Raw genomic sequence first — 17,714 nt, forward strand, 5'->3', positions numbered from 1 at the left:
AAAAGGCTTGTTTCATGATAAGACCTGTAGTCAAATACTAGCAAGAAAAATGTCCGAATCCCAACCCCTCATTGGTTTAGATAATACACAAATAACCTAATTACAATTGGTTAAAAGTTCTTTCTGCATACCAGAGAGTAATATTAATCATCTGAAGCAAAAGGAAAAGAAATTCAGAATGGAAAAGGGCAATGTTGATGAACAATAGAACTTTCTTTGCTTGAACTCTATATGTTCTTGTACATTACAGTTACAAGGGCAGATCCAACCAAGAATAAAGCAACAGCTGGAACCCTTCAGATCTTATTTACAGGCCTCCAATGCATTTGTGAACCAAGATTCACATTAGGGGAGGTGTTAAGACTAGCCAGTAAGTAATTTACAACTCTACCAATTCCAGCTGAATGTGTTTGCCTTTTATCTTGTAGTTCCAGAACCAACTTCCACTGTCCATCATACTCTGTTCAATAGGGTCCAACTGGACTGATAAACCTGAGTTTCAATGAAAATCACAAATGAATCGCTTGTGTTAACCATCATCTCAAGGAAAGGACATGAGTGCATGTGCATGTGATAATGATTTCATGCTTAGAGAGAGACGAGATTAAAAACGTTGTCAAACTTTAAAAATCAAAATCAAAATTTTTTAAACATTAGGACCAAAATCAAAATGACTCAAAATTCATATATATTCCTTATGAGAGTAGTTGATGTTGATAATGGAAATGCCAATGCTTTAAAGAAAACTCTCGAAACCTGATTTGCCTGGTGTGATCTTCAGTTTGTAGCCATTTGGAACTTCGTATACTTGATTTCCCTGCATCAAAAAAAGCAGTAAAAGAAATTATAACTAATCTAAGCAAGATATCTGCACAACCAGCTAATAGCATAAAAAACCGGGTCACATGTGAGCGCAACTATAAAAATAATTAGCCATTTGATTGAATGATGATAATTTGCAACCATCCAATATTTAGATATTACATAAGTCTTTTACTCTTTTAACTTTCCAAGAATGTAATAAACTGGATTATTATTTCTCTATGCACAGAGTATTATGTGTAGGACCTGGTTCCTGGCATCTAACAAACTGAAATTTTGTACGGATACAGTTCCCTTCCATAATACCTGAGAAATTTATCTATCCTACCATCAAATCCATACAAATCTCACAAAAAATCTAACCTGTAAGATAACATCAGTTGCCTCAAATTCAGCATTTCCATGCAGTATGACCTTAAATGCCTCAAAGCGCTGCACATCATGCTTCCAGTATATGTTGTTTCCAGAACCCCAGTCGATTCCCTTATTCAGTACCTTGACATTCTGCAATTTACATCTTCCACACCTAGCCAGAATAACATGCTTAGAATTTGCTAGCTACAATATTTAAAGGTTAAATTACTAATTTAGTCCTCCCAACTATTAGAAAAAGTTTAATTTTTTCCCTTGTCTATTAATTGTATCAATTTAACCTATTTAAGAAAAAAATATTTTATAAATTAAACAAAAGAATGCAAACACCATGCTACCTCTGCCCATATTTTAGGATAGGTTCACCATTTTCATCAATCCTGATTGACCCCATAACATTTTCAGCTTCAATGATCAGGCTTCCATCAAGCTGAAGTAGAGAAAGGGAGAAACAAGATCAGCTTAGAAAATAATAACCCAGCATTCTTTCAATTTAGTATTTATTTGAATAGAATAACCTGAACATCCCTCCACAAAAACTCCGCAACCTCTATTTGTAGCTCAGAGCCCATGGATATGGAACCTCCATGAAACTGAGACAATGAAGAGAATTAAGGAAAAAAAATTAATCTTTGTTGCTCCAGATTTGAGTGATTTGTTTATCCATTGATGGCAAACAATATAACCTTTAGTTACCAATGGATTTAAGAAAAACCCTCTCAATTATAACAGCATATCAGACAACGGAAGCATCTATGGGTACAGATGAAATTTTTATATTAGTACAAGAAATGCGTGAATGCGACACTCTAAATAAACAACCAGCAATGATGTTTCTAGTTAGTTCGGATTATCACATACAACCTAGTTAACTAGATTTACACACTATTTTCAGTGAGAGAGAGAGAGAGACGGCCCATAAAACACATGACAACCAGTATTGTAAGCTTACTTTTTGTCTTGAGACCTCCCAGAGTGGGCCAAGAGCAGGGTGCAGAAGGATGAGAAATGGTGGTCCAGAATCAACATATTCATCGTTACCTTTAATCTGCATCATGGTAAAACAAAAACACTTAATGTGAAGGTAGCTATAAAATACTTATAAAAAAAAAAAAAAAAAAGTGAATGTAGCCATAAAATGAAATTCACCAACACATTCAAGACTTGTGAACAAGACATAATGAATATGGGGCAATAATTTGTGGTGGGATAGCATAATATGCAACAAGATCCCACTCAAATTAACTGGGGAAAATTTTGCACAAATACTGCAGAAGATTTGTAAGGATTTACCACAGGAAGTCTAATATCACACTTGGAAAGAAGATCGTGTATATTTCGTAATATATCCAAAAGTGAACCATCTGGAGTCTGCACACAAATTAAAATTTAAACATATTAATAATGGGAGAATTATCAGGTTCAAGACCCAACATATTAAAAATGTAATAGAACTTTAAAGTACGCTCTGAGAACATCGTGACTTAGCATAATTAAAAAGCATGACCTGGTGTAATGACTTCTCTGCAAGTTTTCTTTTCCTCTTAGCAGATGATGTGACCCTTCTTCGTTCATTATACACAATAAACGTGTCCATCTTTTCTGCAAATGACATAGCCAATAAACACAAAGGATGCTAAACATGGAAAAGAAATCACAAACTGCAAACAGAAAATAACAAAGATATACCTTCCACTCTGTTATAACAACGGGATGAACTTGTATTGAAAAAGTTGTCTGCAATATTTTGCATTGTGCATTCCAATCTTCCACCAGGGACACTATCACATCAAAAGAAAAATGTGGTTAGCAGTTAGCACGCACTCAGCATAATATCAGTGATAACAAATACAACAACTAATGCAGACAATTAAAGCCTAGCTATTAATATAAACAGTGTCAAAAAAATTATAGATGTCCAATAAAGGATTTTTTATTTATTTTTACATAGTTCAAGTTACAATGGGGGAAGGGGGGGGGGGGGGGGGGGGGGAACTTGAACCATGGATGTCTTTGTTGGAAACACTAGAAAGTGCAATTGAGCTACAAAGCTCTTGGTCTCCGTTGGAACCCTGGACGTCTCCAACAAAGGAATTTTAAAATGCCTCCCTTATAAAATTTTCAGGAAACCTAATCTCAAGGAAATGTTTGAATTGGGAAACCAAGACTTAACTTCTCCAATTCTGACCAGCCCACAGTTTTGCCTCTCTCTCTCTCTCTCTCTCTACAAATTTAATCTTGAACATGTTTCAAAATTAAGCATCCAACCCACACTTTGAATCTGATGGGTGCCATCATTTAAGCAATACCATATGTTACACTGTTTTACTCTTCCGTAATCGTGATTTCAATACTATTAAGCAATTTTATAAACGACAGCACGTGTCAGTGACAATGGCTACTAGACCAATGTTAAACAGCACATATCTGCTACAGACTTGGATTTAAACATCAGTCTCAATTGAGGCTTACATCTATATGTGGCAGATAATGGTTCTCAAGATTATTATTATTATTATTATTATTTTGGGATAAGTAACTGAAATATTTTATAGGTTCTCAAGAATAATAAATACAGCTATGGATAATTTACAAATATCAAAAGAAAACCATTTTTTCACTATTGGTAAGTTGCACATGCATGTTCTGAGTTTTGAAATCATGACCTCTCCCTCCATCCTATTATCATGCAAAGAGGAAGTGTCATTTGAGCTAGAGCTCATTGACAGATCAGAAGAATACCTTTTGAACCAAATATAATATATAAAAGAAGCTGTCTGCATTTTCACAAAATGTACCTTGTGATGGTTTTCATATCCTAGAGTACATTAATAAAAGTAATGGCACGGACGTTTTCCTCTTTTCATAGTTTGAACATTTGCCATTTGGCTTGATGTATTGCAGGATGCACATTTAAGCAATTTTCATGCAGAACACAACCACCTCCCATTGATATGGTACTATAAGAAAGAAAACTTTAAAACAGCAGCTAGAAGTTTGATGAAAGTATGTACCTATGCCTGTTTCCAAAAGCATCCTCATATACAACTGGCTTTTTTGTATTCAGCACCATGCCTGGTAAACTGTTTTCATTTTTGCTTGATCCAACCAACTCTGCAGATGCTAAATCCACATATAGGATGTTCGTATTGGCAGAAAACTTCTCCTGCAAACTTGAATACAGAAGACATGGATGACATTGGAAGATTTTTGAGATCCTTATGTTAAAAGATCCCCCTCTCAAAAAAAAAAAAAAAAAAAAAAAAAAAAAGAAGAAGAAGATTGAACATGCAATAAAAGAAAAGATACACCAATTTTGTGACTCAAAGTAATAAGTCAAACTCAAAAACAAATTTATTTCAATTGATACAAAATAGGATAAGATATATTATAATTTTTCCAAACCCTTTGTGTTCATCATCGTGAACATAAAGTGTTTGTGTTTTCTTCAATAAAGCAATTATACTTCTTATCAGAAGGAAAAAAAAAGTCCCTTTTAACAATGATAAACTACCACTTTTCTTTCCCCTTAATAAGTGGGGCTGAAGATGTGGGATTTTTAACTTCTTTAAATGGGAGGTTGACAATGAAGATAGGAGACTTAGGAGTCGGCACCAAGCATGAAAAAAACCTATAGAAGTCAACAGCTAGGGTTGGCTAGAGTTGGCACCAAACCATGGAGACAATTTCACTAGAAATTCTATTCATCAAATTAATCTCCCTCTTAAAGGAAGCACAATACTTTACTCATTGACATAGGAAACCCTAATTTTAATTGCTTGGGAAATCCCAATTATTGAATTAAAAATAACATTGAGCTTAATAAAATAAAGTACTAATAATCTAATTGACACCTAATAAAAATCTAATTGACCAAAAAAATACAAAATAAAATAATAGTAAATTAGAATAGGTATCTCTTCAAGCCTCTAGAATTAAAGGTAGAGTAGACATGGTTTGAACTCAAGACCACATGCTTTGATAACATGATAAATTACTTGTCCCAAAAGCTAAACTATTAGGAAATAGTGAATTTAATCATTTAACTCTTATTCTAAAACAAACATTATTCAGAAGATGCACTCTAAAGAAAGGCAGCCGATTTCCCTAAATAAACTCTATGCTAGCTCCTCTCCTGTAAATGTGGCCACATTGGAAAAGAAAATTAGAAACTCAAATTGCTTTTCTGAAAAGGTACACATATGGCCCAGCATATCGTTGGTATTTTGTCATTTAAACAAGAGGAGCAGCACCTAGATGATCCACATAAATAATTACAAAGTTCAGAAAATTTACTTCTTTGTAATGTGGTTTTTTAATGTAGGATGCCTAGACTTTCCAGATCCAATTAATCATCGCAATAGTGAGCATAGTGTTGTTTCAGGTGCAAGAAGAAAATTTTCTTTCTTCGGTTTTTTATTTTTATAAATAACAACTTTAGGGTCAATAAAAATTTGCAAGAGGTTTTACTTTCCAGCTGTATGCTAAAAAAACTGTATAGGTTTTGATGCCAAATTCAATACAAATTTACAATCTTGATGTGATGTATCACATTATTAACTCCACCTTGCCTCTCAATTCTATTGCATCAAAACTGCAAAACCCAGTACCAAGATCCTGACTCCCAAACCTCTATTCATGCAAAACATTAAACACCTGACATTAAAATTTCTTTTTTTAAGACAATACACATTTCCATGAGGTGATCAGAAAAATATTTGGAGGCATAAACATTGAATGACATTTTAGGTTATCCATGAGCTAGGGGATCCAGACAACAAAGAGTTTGTTGGAAAAAAATATTTTAAAAAAAAAAATCGAGAATCATGGTCTAGTATTAGTGTGGTTTCTTGGCACCTTAGAATTGCTTTTAATAAATTCCAACAACTTATTTTAAGTTTTGAGGGTATGATTGCCTTCTCTTTCCTAGGTTGATCGCTTAAAGTTGTTGCTACCTATTCACTGTTTTAACACCAAACAGCCATCAAATATATTCAAGATCCAATACCTTAACCCTTATACATCAAACCCTATTCAAGAACCCTTTAAGATCTTATCAAGAAATCTAATAGAGTGCTGATTTACTTAAGATCCTGGATAGATGGTGTCATTCTAATGATTATATGGTAGAAACTGAGATAGTAAATAATGCCAAACATGACATACACAATATAAAAAATCATACGAGTCATTGTGCTTGTTTAGAGCTAGAACTACGTCAAATAAACACCATAAACAACGAATTGAAAATCATGAGTAATAAATAAATGTTTACCTTTTGGGAGAAAGAGATCCATTGGTGATTCCAAATTTGTCAAACTCTGTATATTCAATGCATGACACACCATAGGCCCACCTCCCATCAAGAGTTTTCTTCTCAATTAGAACATTAATTCCTTCTGTAGCCCCCAATCGTCGCTCACAGGATGCAAACCCCAGTTTCTGTATCATGTGCAGTTAGTTATATTCCTTTCTCCTTGAAGTCCCCCATAATGTGAGACTCCATGCAACATGGCATGATCACATGCAACCATGTCAGCTACTATGATACAAGTATTCTTTAAACTTATTGGCCATGTCAGACTCAGAAGTCTGTTGAACCCATGACCTCACTCTCCTCCCCATTCTTTGTTGGGAGGAGTGCCTTTTGAGCCAAAGCTTAATGGTACTGAGCAAACTTCTAAATGAAAATGCATCAAAATGCTTAACCAATAGACAAATTATTTAGATTAACTACTGGCATACAGCTGAAAATTAATAAATATATGAAACTTTAGTTCAAATCTGGATGTGTGCTGATGTATGTATTAGCCGCATTAATGTTGTCCATATAAAGGTGTACACACATGTCTGATATTGGTAGCAACTGTTTCTACTGAACTAAAAATTTAAAAAATTGGAAGTGGACTTATCACATAGACAAAGTAAATGTGCATACTAGCTAAAGCCCAATGCCTAAATGCTTTTTAGCTGACAAAATTGTACCTAGCTATCAGTAAGTTGGTGCTCAGAAAGAGAATGATATGATCAACAATCAAATACAAGCCTACCTTTCCATGACGTAAACCGATTCCTGCCAATGCCAAAAGTGTCACATCCGTGGCAGCAACAACATTACTGCAAGGACACCAGAGTCTAAATAATGTCCAGAGTCTGGCTTCCCAACTATAAAATTGCAGCTGACAATAAATAATGGACTTAAAGGCATTAAAAATACTATTTATGGCTAACCTGACTTGTCGGACTGTTACCCCTTTTCTTCCATGATCATAAAACCATTTGAAGATACCTTTGTCATATGCAAGCTTCCATATAACACCATGACCACCAGGTTTGCATACAGGTGTGAATGGTTTAGCCACCACCCATTGCCCATCTTCTGCACTAATTGATGGAACAAGAGGCTGACAGTTCACATAATAAATTTGAATGAAAAAAAGTATTCATTACTCAAATAGCATAAACCATTAGAAAAGCAAAAAGTGGAAGAAATCCTCATAGTTTTAATCATAAAACCTGTTCAAAAAATTGGAAACTTGATCGACCTCTTCCAAACCATCCAAGTCTTTCACAAAGAGAAGTGACGCGTTCATGGTTTTTCTTTGCAGAACTTGTCATGATTGCAACAGGTGTGATACATTGTTTTCCATACATCTTGAAGTACAAGAACTCTCTAGCCTTGCGATTGAAACATACAAAAATAAGGTGCACATTATCTCAGAATCTAAAATAACATATTTCAGTGATGGTTCATTCTTTTTCTTTTTTTAATATTTGGGGGGGAGAGTGTCAAGCATCTTAAAGAAATATTTCCAGGCTTTACTAACCAAGGTCTTATACCTGAAGATCTCTTATAAGCCGTTCCAATAAAGTCCGTCCACAATAAGGAAGCATTGCAGCAGGAAGACCTTCACCTGTGTCAGGATCAACCAAACCAAGCCTATCTGCGGAGCCTCCCAAAGGATAGATTTCACCTAGGTCTGGCAAGCCCTAAAAAGGATAAGATCATGTAGTTCAAAACAATCTGTGACACATATCTTCCTTTAAATAAACATATATGCTCTTATTAGAAAGCACTAACCTCAATTCCCCAAATAGCTGCTTGAGATGCATATTCTGTATCTTGAGAAAGGTCAATTCCTCTAGGAGCATGAATTTCTGTAAATTGGCATTCCATTAATTTATTTATGTGATGGGACCAGTTTGTTGTCTCCCTTTCACATGTTGCTTGTGCAAGAAGCTCAAGCACCGTAATCTGATATCTGCAGCAAGTGAACAACTAAAAAATATCAAAATAAAAGACTATGCATCAACAGATTAATTTCCCGAAATGCAGTACCATAGTAGCAAAAACAGCAAGTGTCTCTGTCTTTTTCTTTTTTTCTTTTTAAATTCTCCAGTCATTTTTAAGTAAGAAATTTGTGACTTCAATTACCATTCATGGAAAGAGACAAGGCATTGCATACGGAAGTACTAAAAGGGCAAAAATTAAATACAATTCCTTATGTTTTATACCTTAGGTTCCCAATTAAATTCAACTATGTAGCTGCGTTGACTAATGAAACACGAAAGGTATTATCTTCTCCCAATAACAATTAAATTCAGTACTCACGTTCGAGCTCTCAAGCTCTTTACACGCAAAGGCCAGGAGAGGCCCAAGATTCACTGACTTCCAGTTCAGCAACTAACTAACTACTACTTCTAATTATCACACATGCGGAAACATTTGATGACTTGTCATACATGGGCTTGTAACCACTTTGAAATGGGTTAGCACACTTGTTCTCATGCTTTTCCTGAGCTAAACCCAGCTACACACACACAACTTATACTTGCATGCATATGCATCAAATGGTTTGTGGCAGCCTCATTAGTAACTCAGCACATGTGTGACTTCTGTTGGATCCTAAACATTAATTCACTCTTAACATAATCATTCAGATCCATTTGGATACAGTTTATTTTGCAAAAAACTGAAAACAATGTAACAAATTAATTTTTAAATTTATTAATAGTATGTGGGACCTATTTTTAATATTTTTTTTAAAATAAAATGGTTGTAGGTCCGTAAACAGTACCTAATGTCTCCTATAATCAATTACAGTATAACCGATAACAAATATCAACAACTACCATTACTTCAATAAATTCACTATAACTAATAACAGTATCAACAACTACCATTACTTCAATTGCTTCTATCCAATTCACTAATAACACATTAGTAAAAATACTAAACAAAAATTTATAAAAAAAAACAAATGGAATGAAATTAAAATGAAAACTCACCCAATGATTCCCCCAATGCAATCATAGAACCGTTCGATTTCGCCAAGAGTCTTCAACAGCTTCTCAAAATCTCCAACTTCTCCGCTTTTCAAACCGAAACCAGTGTTGCTCCCCGAACGCTCCCTGCCATTATCGAGCTTCTCAATCATCTCCACCAACGCGTAAAGCGCGCTCTTGATATCGCTCCACGTCGACTCGAATTCGCTCATCTCGGACTCCAAGCCAAGCACGTGTTCCTGCCCCGCCGCGACCAAGCACTTCACCAGAAACAATCCGTACGAGTCCACACTGAGCGAAGCCAAAACAGTAGCGAACCCGCTCCGGCTCAAGCCTTCGAAGAATCGCTTCACCCTCGCGTCTCTGCCGAGCACCGCGAGCTTGTCCTCGACGGTCTTCGCGACGGAGAGCTTGGAGCGGAGGTTCTTGAGGCGGGAGATTTCCCGGTCGAAATTGAACTCCGGCGCCGGTGGCGCGTACTCTAAAGGCGCCTTGGAGACGCGCGTGACAAAGCAAGACGAAGGCGACGGAGACGAAGGAAAGGAAGAGAGCGAGGAAGAGAGAGGGAAGAGAGGCTTGTTGAGGTGGAGAGAGTGGGAGGAGAAGTGACGGTTAGAGGCTTTGGATTTGGATTTGAAGGAGAAGAGGAAACGGTTGTTCTGTTGGAGAATAGAAGTTGTTGAGTGCGCCATTCTTCATTCACTGTAGAGAGAGAGAGAGAGCGTCTTGTTTTAAAAATGAAGGGGAACGAGGGATAAAAGAGTGAGATGCTAGAAGCATATACTTCTTGCTACTATAAAGAGAGCGAGAGGGAGTACCGCCAAAATGCGTGTGTTTAATATGTAATTAAAAAGCTCTGTATCGACATTCAATCGCGATCTATATGATTAAATGAGGTTAACAAATTTTGGCCCTACATCTACACGTAGCACATACCATACCGATGAGTAGTGAGGACAGGAAACCATGTCGCTATTGCGTCGAATTGGATCCAAAACCGTCGCAATCCCACAAGCCAAAAGATTTTTTTTTTTTGATTTGTCTAACTCAATCACACCTGTTCAATTAGCATCCATATTAAATATTTTAATATTGATCTAATTCACAGTGGATAATAAAGTAAAAGTTCTCTTTTGTCACCCTCAAATTTTTGTATGGTACAGCTTTACCTTAGCCAATTAATTATGATATTTTGCTACTGTTGCATCCTATCTCCACTGTCCAACAACAAAGGGAAGTAATAAAATAACAATAAAATTTTCTTTTAAAAAAAAAGGAAAGTAATAAATAATAATAAATAAATAACTAAAAAAGACCCAACAATATGTTAAAAACAAGGATAGAATTCTAGGCTCTAGCACAAGAATATGGGGTGTGTTGTGTCCTATTGATCTAATCATCTTTGTGGGATTGGTTGGTTTTTTTGGTTTCCCAAATCCCAATCCAATTTCATGGCGTTTGCTTAGAGCATCCACGACCGGAAATGTCATCCTATCTTATTTTATCATCTCAAAAAGCTACTTTATCGATTATACCATATCATTTTACAATACATCCAACAATCCATATTTTATTTTTTCATACTACATATTAAAATAATATAAAAAATCTCTCTCTCTTCTCTCTTTATCTTTGTTATCTATCTCTCTGTTTTTCCCTCTCTCATCCACCCACCACCAACCCAAACCCAGTATAACCACCCACCAATACACGCATGCAACTTGAAAAAAGCCTTGATTTTTTTTTTTCTCTTCACTGCCAATTCAGCCATACTCACAAAGAAAGAAAGAGCATAGATAAAATTTAGCCACCATCCATATCAAACCCATACCCACCTCTTCCTTTAGCCATCGGTCACAATAGGAAAACAAAAACAAAAACAAAATAAAATAAAATAAAATAACAACAACACACACACACACAAAACCCAAACCGTAACCCACTTTGGCGACGCTTTTTGACCCAAATTGAGTCGGAGCTCTTCAACATTTGCAACGAAATCCTCAAGCTCCTTGACACCAGACTCATCCCCTCTGCCGCCACCAACAACTCTAAGGTCTTCTACCTCAAGCACCAGCACAAAGAGAAAGACGACAAGAGAAGTCAGAGAGAGAGAGGGAGAGGAAATACTGAGAGATGCTAAGAAAGAAATTCTGACATAGAGGAGAGAAAAAAAAAATAAAAGAATTAAAATATACTATTTTGTTTTGGTATAGTGCTACAATACCATCGCACATTTAAAATGGTACTGTAGCACTATGCCAAAAAAATTTGGCCTTACCCAGTTTTGGCCTTCCAGTTGCTAACTATGTTTTGGGCCTAAATGCCAAAATGTACCTTATATTTGGCATTTGGCAGGCCCACTGCTGATGCTCTTATTGGCTTTGCTTTTGGTCTGACTAATTTTTTTTGTTGTATGCCTTGTTGTTGGGTGAATGTGGTTTGGGCTTTTTTATTTTAGGGCCTTGAGGAAACATGTGGTTTTTTTTAGATTTTAGAAAGTCTGAGCTGGGCTTGACCACTTGCCAGATTAAATTCTTCTTCATTCAGATTGCCAACCCAAAACTCAGTGTGCCAATCCAATAATAACTGTAGACAGTTAGATACATAATTGGAAAAAAAAAAAAAAATGGGTATACTTTGTGCACGTTGCATTTCAATTTCAATAATAATTTTTTTTTGAAATATACAGTATTTTATACTTATTGTAACTTTTCAATGCAAGGTATAGTAATGATAATATAATATTGTATTGGTTCGTTATGAATGTTAAGAAAATAATGCTAAGCACAACAAAATTTAGAACTTCTTGAAGAATTCAATTTTGATAGATGGAGTATCACTTTTATATAAACAAATCATTTTTAGCAGGGGAGAATGGGCTTTGGGGGCAACCCCCAAATTTATTTTATTTTAAAAATAGAATCTATATATTTTATAAATATTATATCTCAAAAATAAGAGTTGATCCCCCTAAAAAAAACAATTGATTAACCCAATAGTTCACAAAGAAAAAAAAGTTGTCCAAAATGGGTCAATAAAAAAAAAAAAAGTTTGCAACAAAAACAGACTCTCTCTTTTTTATTTATTTAAATAATGATAGAATAGTGTATCTTCCTTTTTAGCTCGTTCCTAACTTTTCTAGTGAGTTAGTTCTTCTTGTTTAAGTCTAAGTCTAAGTAGAGAGTTTTTAATAAAAACAAGTTTTTTTTAACTCCTTTTAACATTAGATGTATGTGTATATATATATATATATATATATATGATATATGTGTGTGTGAGAGAGAGAGAGCATGCATGCGCGTGTGTACGGGATACAATTTCAATCTATGGTGCTCACTCCATAATGATTACTTTTTATTTTTAAGTCAAAGACACCAATTAGATTTTGGTGTAAGTGGAGTTCAAGCTCTAGATATGTTTTACTCTCTTTAACTTTAAATAATTGAGGACTTGATTGGATCTACCATAATTTTCTTTTATTTGCTTTGAGTTATGAACAATAAGTTAGATTTATAGTTGTATAACATGTGGAATAGTAGGTATATTTTTTCTTTGGAACTAAAGCTTTTTTATTTTTGTTTTTAAGTTCTTAAATGTATTGCTTGATTCATATTCAAGATGTCAAATTCATTACAATGCCTAAATAGTAGTTAAACATGGGAGTTTTAATATTACAAATGATAATATTTAATAAAATAAGAAAGATTTTTAAAATGAACAATGAAATAACTGTGATTTTTTTTTTTTTTTTTTGTACATGTCTATAGAAACTTAGATATATATTTTTCTATGCTCATTAAAATTTATAAAAGATGATAAATTGTTTAAAAAAAATTATTACGATATATGTAAGAAAATTATTATAGTAGAATATTATTAGAGTATGTGTGTGTGTTTAGTATTTTCTTGATTGTTGTATTAATATCATATAAGCTGACTTCCCAAATTAAAATTTCTAGCTTGCTTTTATTACATATCAATCATAACATACACATCAATTTTTGAAAAAAAAAATGTATGGACAAATTACAACTTATCCACCCGTGGTTTGATTAAAATTTAAGTTATCTCTACCTGTAGTTTAAAATTTGACACTTTATCCATTTGAGGTTTGACTGAAATTTAAATTGCCTACCTGTGATTTGAAATCCCATGATATAAGTGTTCCGCTAGATTGTTTTTTATCTTATTTGATTTTGTATTTTTATGTTTTTGTGTTTTTGGAGGAGAGAGGCATAAAAGTGAAGTAAAATTACATATTTAGCTTTTAACTGAGGTGGGATACAAAAATCAGTTAATTTCAATCCATCAAAACATAGGTAAGTAAGTTGTAATTTGCCCAAAATGTATAGATTGCTTTCTTCTCTTGTATTTCTTGGATATATACGAGGGGTACTTTATATTTCAAGTTCTTGTGCCCTCAATTGACAATGCATCGGGGCTCTGGCTATAACTTCCAGGCATGAGAAGTTAACTCGGACTGAGTAACTTTCAGGGTTCCGTATGTGTGTAAAACTATGTCAGTGTCATTGGTTCTCATGGATTATTGAAGAGTGAACTGTGGATGAATGCACATACAAACACACACACCTTTTGGCTTTACCATGAGGACATGAGGTGCTCTTGCTCAACAACACGTAGACGCGTCACATCCAAATTGTATATCCTACTGCGTCTAGGAATATAACTAAGAGTATAAGAGTCTAAGAGTAATAGTTATTGATGAAGCACCGACTCTTAGCATGTATTATCCTAATCTAAAACCCTATAAATATAAATCTATTGATTTGGAGCATCAAGGATTCTGAATCTGAAACCACTTGGAATTTTGATTAATTAACCAAGAATTTAATTGCGTTTCGCGTCTTTTATTAAGGTGATAATTAATGTGATATATATACATATCTAACTCAACCACTTTAGATGGAATCATAAAAAGCATACAATTCTATTTTATACCAAACTCTAAAAATCCAAAATCCTATTATAAATTCTCTTTTGTTCTTCTAAAAATCAATCTAATTTTTTTTTTTCCTGTTAACAAAAAAAAAAAAAAAAAAAAAAAAACACTATGGATTCTAGGAAAGCCATCTTCTTCACAATCTTCTTGATTTCTTTCTTAGTTTCTCTGCCAATTATTCCTAACACAGCAACTCCAAATATTACTGCTGTCTTCGCCTTCGGTGACTCAACCATTGATTCAGGCAACAACAACCACATAACAACGATCTTCCGTGGTGACCACCAGCCCTATGGCCAAGACTTGCCAGACCATGTTTCGTCTGGAAGGTTTTCTAATGGAAAATTAGCAACAGATTATATAGTTGCTTCCTTGGGCCTCAAGCAACTCTTACCGGCTTACCTGGACCCTAGTTTGACAGATAATGATTTGCTTACTGGTGTTAGTTTTGGGTCAGCGGGTACAGGTTTGGACCCAGAGACTGTGGCTTTGTCACACGCTTTGGATATGCAGACACAGTTGAAATACTTTGAAGAAGCTTTACAAAGGATAGAAAAAAAAGTTGGGGCAGAAAAGGCTAGAAAGATTGTTAAAAACGCACTGTTTTTGATCAGTGTTGGAAGTAATGATATGATGTTCAACTTTTATGATATACCAGTACGGGCACTGGAATATACAATTGATAATTATCAGAATCTTCTGCTCCAAAAACTTGAATCTGTTATTAAGGTATGTCAAATTTTATGGTGACTTGGCTTTGATTATTTTTAACTCAATAATTACGCAAAATAAATATATGTTATCGAACAATTTATTACTGAATATAAATTTAGGATATTTACTAATAATCAAGATATATATTATATTGGAAGATTGAGATCGACTACATTTGTTTATTAAGTTTATTTTAACTCATAAAGAATTTAAATGAAACCATTGACTTTTAATAATAACCAAACAAACGAGTCCTAGGGTTTTCATTGATTCTTGTTCAAATAAATGACATTTTATGGCCTCACATACTGAATTGGTCTGCCAATAGGACAGGTTGAAGGTCCTCAAAGGATGATTTTACTTAACAGTTTCTTTTGTTACATCAACTTGCATGCTTCCATCCCATTTTGTAGTTTTGTGGTATTTTGTATCACTGGGATATGTATAGAAGATAAGTTCTTTATTTTTTTATTTTTTTATTTTTAATGCGGACATATGCTACTTATCTTAGTAGTATAGTATTCAATACTTCAATGCAAAAAAGGCATTGATACAAGCTTTACCCATATATAGAACACCCCCATTTACATAAGGTTGACCCCACACTTAGTATAATAATATAACAAGCATATGGTTATTGTATGCTTTGACATAAAAAATGAAAATGAAAAAAAATATAAATTGTACACAGAAACATGGCTTTGAATGAAAATTGCTAAAAGAACGATTATTTATATGGAATTATTTCTTTTATATTTTTAATTAGAGAGAATGTTTATTTTTAAAATTTGTATTTTTGTTTTGAATGTAGAATTTGCATATTTGACTAATTATGATAACAAGTGAAGCAACCATGTTCATGCATATTATTGTGGTAGCAGAGCCTTTATGGAGCAGGAGCACGGAGGATTGTGGTGGCGGGTCTCCCACCAATTGGGTGTTTGCCAATGCAAGTGACATTAGGCAGCATCATACCAAGCTTTCACATGCTCCAACGTGTTTGTGTCAATCAGCAAAACTTTCACTCTCAGGCCTACAATAACAAGCTTCAAACCCTAACCTCAAGGTTGCAAGCTCAACACCATCGCGCCAAGGTCCTTTATGTTGATATTTACAATCCCATGATGGACATGATCATGAATCCACATAAATATGGTAAGCTATATATATATATATATATATATATATATATATATCTGCTGCCTTAAGAAACGTATTATTACTATTAGTAGCAATAGTATTATTTCACTCAAAACTTTGTGTAGTAGTAGCTAGCAAGCACGGATATGGACATGAATATGGGTATGGGTATACTCAGAACATTGTGTAGCAGTAGCTTGGAAGCATTGACATGGACATGAACACAAGTATAGGTAGAACACAACACAGTGACAAGCAAATTAATATGAATACAACACGGCACTATAAATGAAGGATTCATACTTCCTAGAATAGTAGCATTAGTAATGAAGTGTCAATACTTCTAAGAGTAGTAGAATCAATTTTAATTATAAACCTTCTGTTTCATTTTTTATGTATGTAATTCGTAGAATGTAAAGTGAAATATAAAAGGTGGGACAAAAGTTTGTATTCGATAGGTTTTTAGCCAAACAAACATTTGGTTCTTTTCATTTTACTATTTTAGCACTATGCATTAAACATTATTAATTGTCTTAAAGTTTGAGTGACATAAAGGATCTTAATTTGGCTTTGTGTGGTAGGTTTTGAGCAAACACTTCAAGCATGCTGTGGGACTGGACTTGTGGAGATGGGTCCTCTATGCAATGCGATTGACCTGAAATGCACAGACGCATCTAAATATGTATTCTGGGATGCAGTGCATCCTACACAAGCAGCATACCGGGTTATCGCCAATTTATATAGTCAGAATGTGCTTCCTCATCTTGTTGATTAGACCAAATAAAGTATCATACATATGGTATGACTATATAGGTTCTTAGTATGATTGAGGATTGAAGTTAGCAGATATTATTTTGATCTTATTCTTTTCGTATTCATGTGAATTGTTCAATATTGGCTGGGTATAGATGGAGGCCGGTCCTTATTTATCCAATTTCAGTGAAAAAATGTGGGTTATATGTATGGTGCATGCTTGGAACTTGAATATTTGCATTAAGTAAAAATAAATTAATTGGATCCATTGAAGAAAAACAATTAGTAGGTACAACACATCACAGCCTTGTTATATATATATACATGAAGGAAACCCGAACTAATATTCCTTGTCATTCTTTACTGAAAATTTTGAAAAGAAAAACGTTTGTATACATTATCAGCTGATAAAGGCCAATCTTCTCAAAGTTTATTACCGAAGCTTGAAGCTGAAAAGCTTTTCTTCCTTCTAAATTAAACCGAAAAATAACTTTAAATTAAATCTAGGAATTTCAAGTTTTGTAATGAATAATAGAAATTCACATGCTTACTTTTAAAATAACACCCAATACTCACCTATTTTGTGTGAGAGAGAGAGCCTATTAATAATGTTAAGAAAAACAAAATAAACATTAGTCATTAATTGAATTCATTAGATTCAAAT

At 34.2% G+C, this 17,714-nt stretch overlaps 2 protein-coding genes across 2 annotated transcripts; one reads left to right on the top strand and one right to left on the bottom strand.

Moving 5' to 3' along the window:
• Positions 1-194: 194 nt before the first annotated feature.
• LOC126697761 (UTP--glucose-1-phosphate uridylyltransferase 3, chloroplastic) lies at positions 195-10,482 on the bottom strand. The gene is made up of 17 exons (XM_050394855.1): positions 9,484-10,482; positions 8,276-8,456; positions 8,035-8,184; positions 7,711-7,872; positions 7,426-7,598; positions 7,245-7,311; positions 6,470-6,636; positions 4,209-4,367; positions 2,884-2,975; positions 2,702-2,796; positions 2,488-2,565; positions 2,147-2,242; positions 1,713-1,787; positions 1,533-1,624; positions 1,186-1,348; positions 757-817; positions 195-492 (listed from the first exon to the last, which is right to left on the bottom strand). The coding sequence occupies exons 1-17, from the start codon at positions 10,170-10,172 to the stop codon at positions 380-382; spliced, it is 2,613 nt and encodes an 870-aa protein (XP_050250812.1). The 5' UTR covers positions 10,173-10,482; the 3' UTR covers positions 195-379.
• Positions 10,483-14,554: 4,072 nt separating this feature from the next.
• Positions 14,555-17,072, top strand: LOC126696651 (GDSL esterase/lipase At2g40250). Its single transcript, XM_050393339.1, has 3 exons — positions 14,555-15,172; positions 16,039-16,312; positions 16,879-17,072. The coding sequence occupies exons 1-3, from the start codon at positions 14,555-14,557 to the stop codon at positions 17,070-17,072; spliced, it is 1,086 nt and encodes a 361-aa protein (XP_050249296.1).
• The last annotated feature ends 642 nt before the right edge of the window (positions 17,073-17,714 follow it).

The sequence above is a fragment of the Quercus robur genome, chromosome 8, assembly GCF_932294415.1.
Source record: "Quercus robur chromosome 8, dhQueRobu3.1, whole genome shotgun sequence".
NCBI lineage: Eukaryota > Viridiplantae > Streptophyta > Magnoliopsida > Fagales > Fagaceae > Quercus > Quercus robur.

Coding starts and splice junctions, on each gene's coding strand:
- LOC126696651 (XM_050393339.1), top strand. CDS start 14,555: ATGGATTCTAGGAAAGCCATCTTCTTCACAATCTTCTTGATTTCTTTC. Junction 15,173..16,038: donor AACTTGAATCTGTTATTAAG/GTATGTCAAATT, acceptor TTGTGGTAGCAG/AGCCTTTATGGAGCAGGAGC. Junction 16,313..16,878: donor CATGAATCCACATAAATATG/GTAAGCTATATA, acceptor TTTGTGTGGTAG/GTTTTGAGCAAACACTTCAA.
- LOC126697761 (XM_050394855.1), bottom strand. CDS start 10,172: ATGGCGCACTCAACAACTTCTATTCTCCAACAGAACAACCGTTTCCTC. Junction 8,457..9,483: donor TGCATTGGGGGAATCATTGG/GTGAGTTTTCAT, acceptor CACTTGCTGCAG/ATATCAGATTACGGTGCTTG. Junction 6,637..7,244: donor TCGGTTTACGTCATGGAAAG/GTAGGCTTGTAT, acceptor CACATGATACAG/AAACTGGGGTTTGCATCCTG.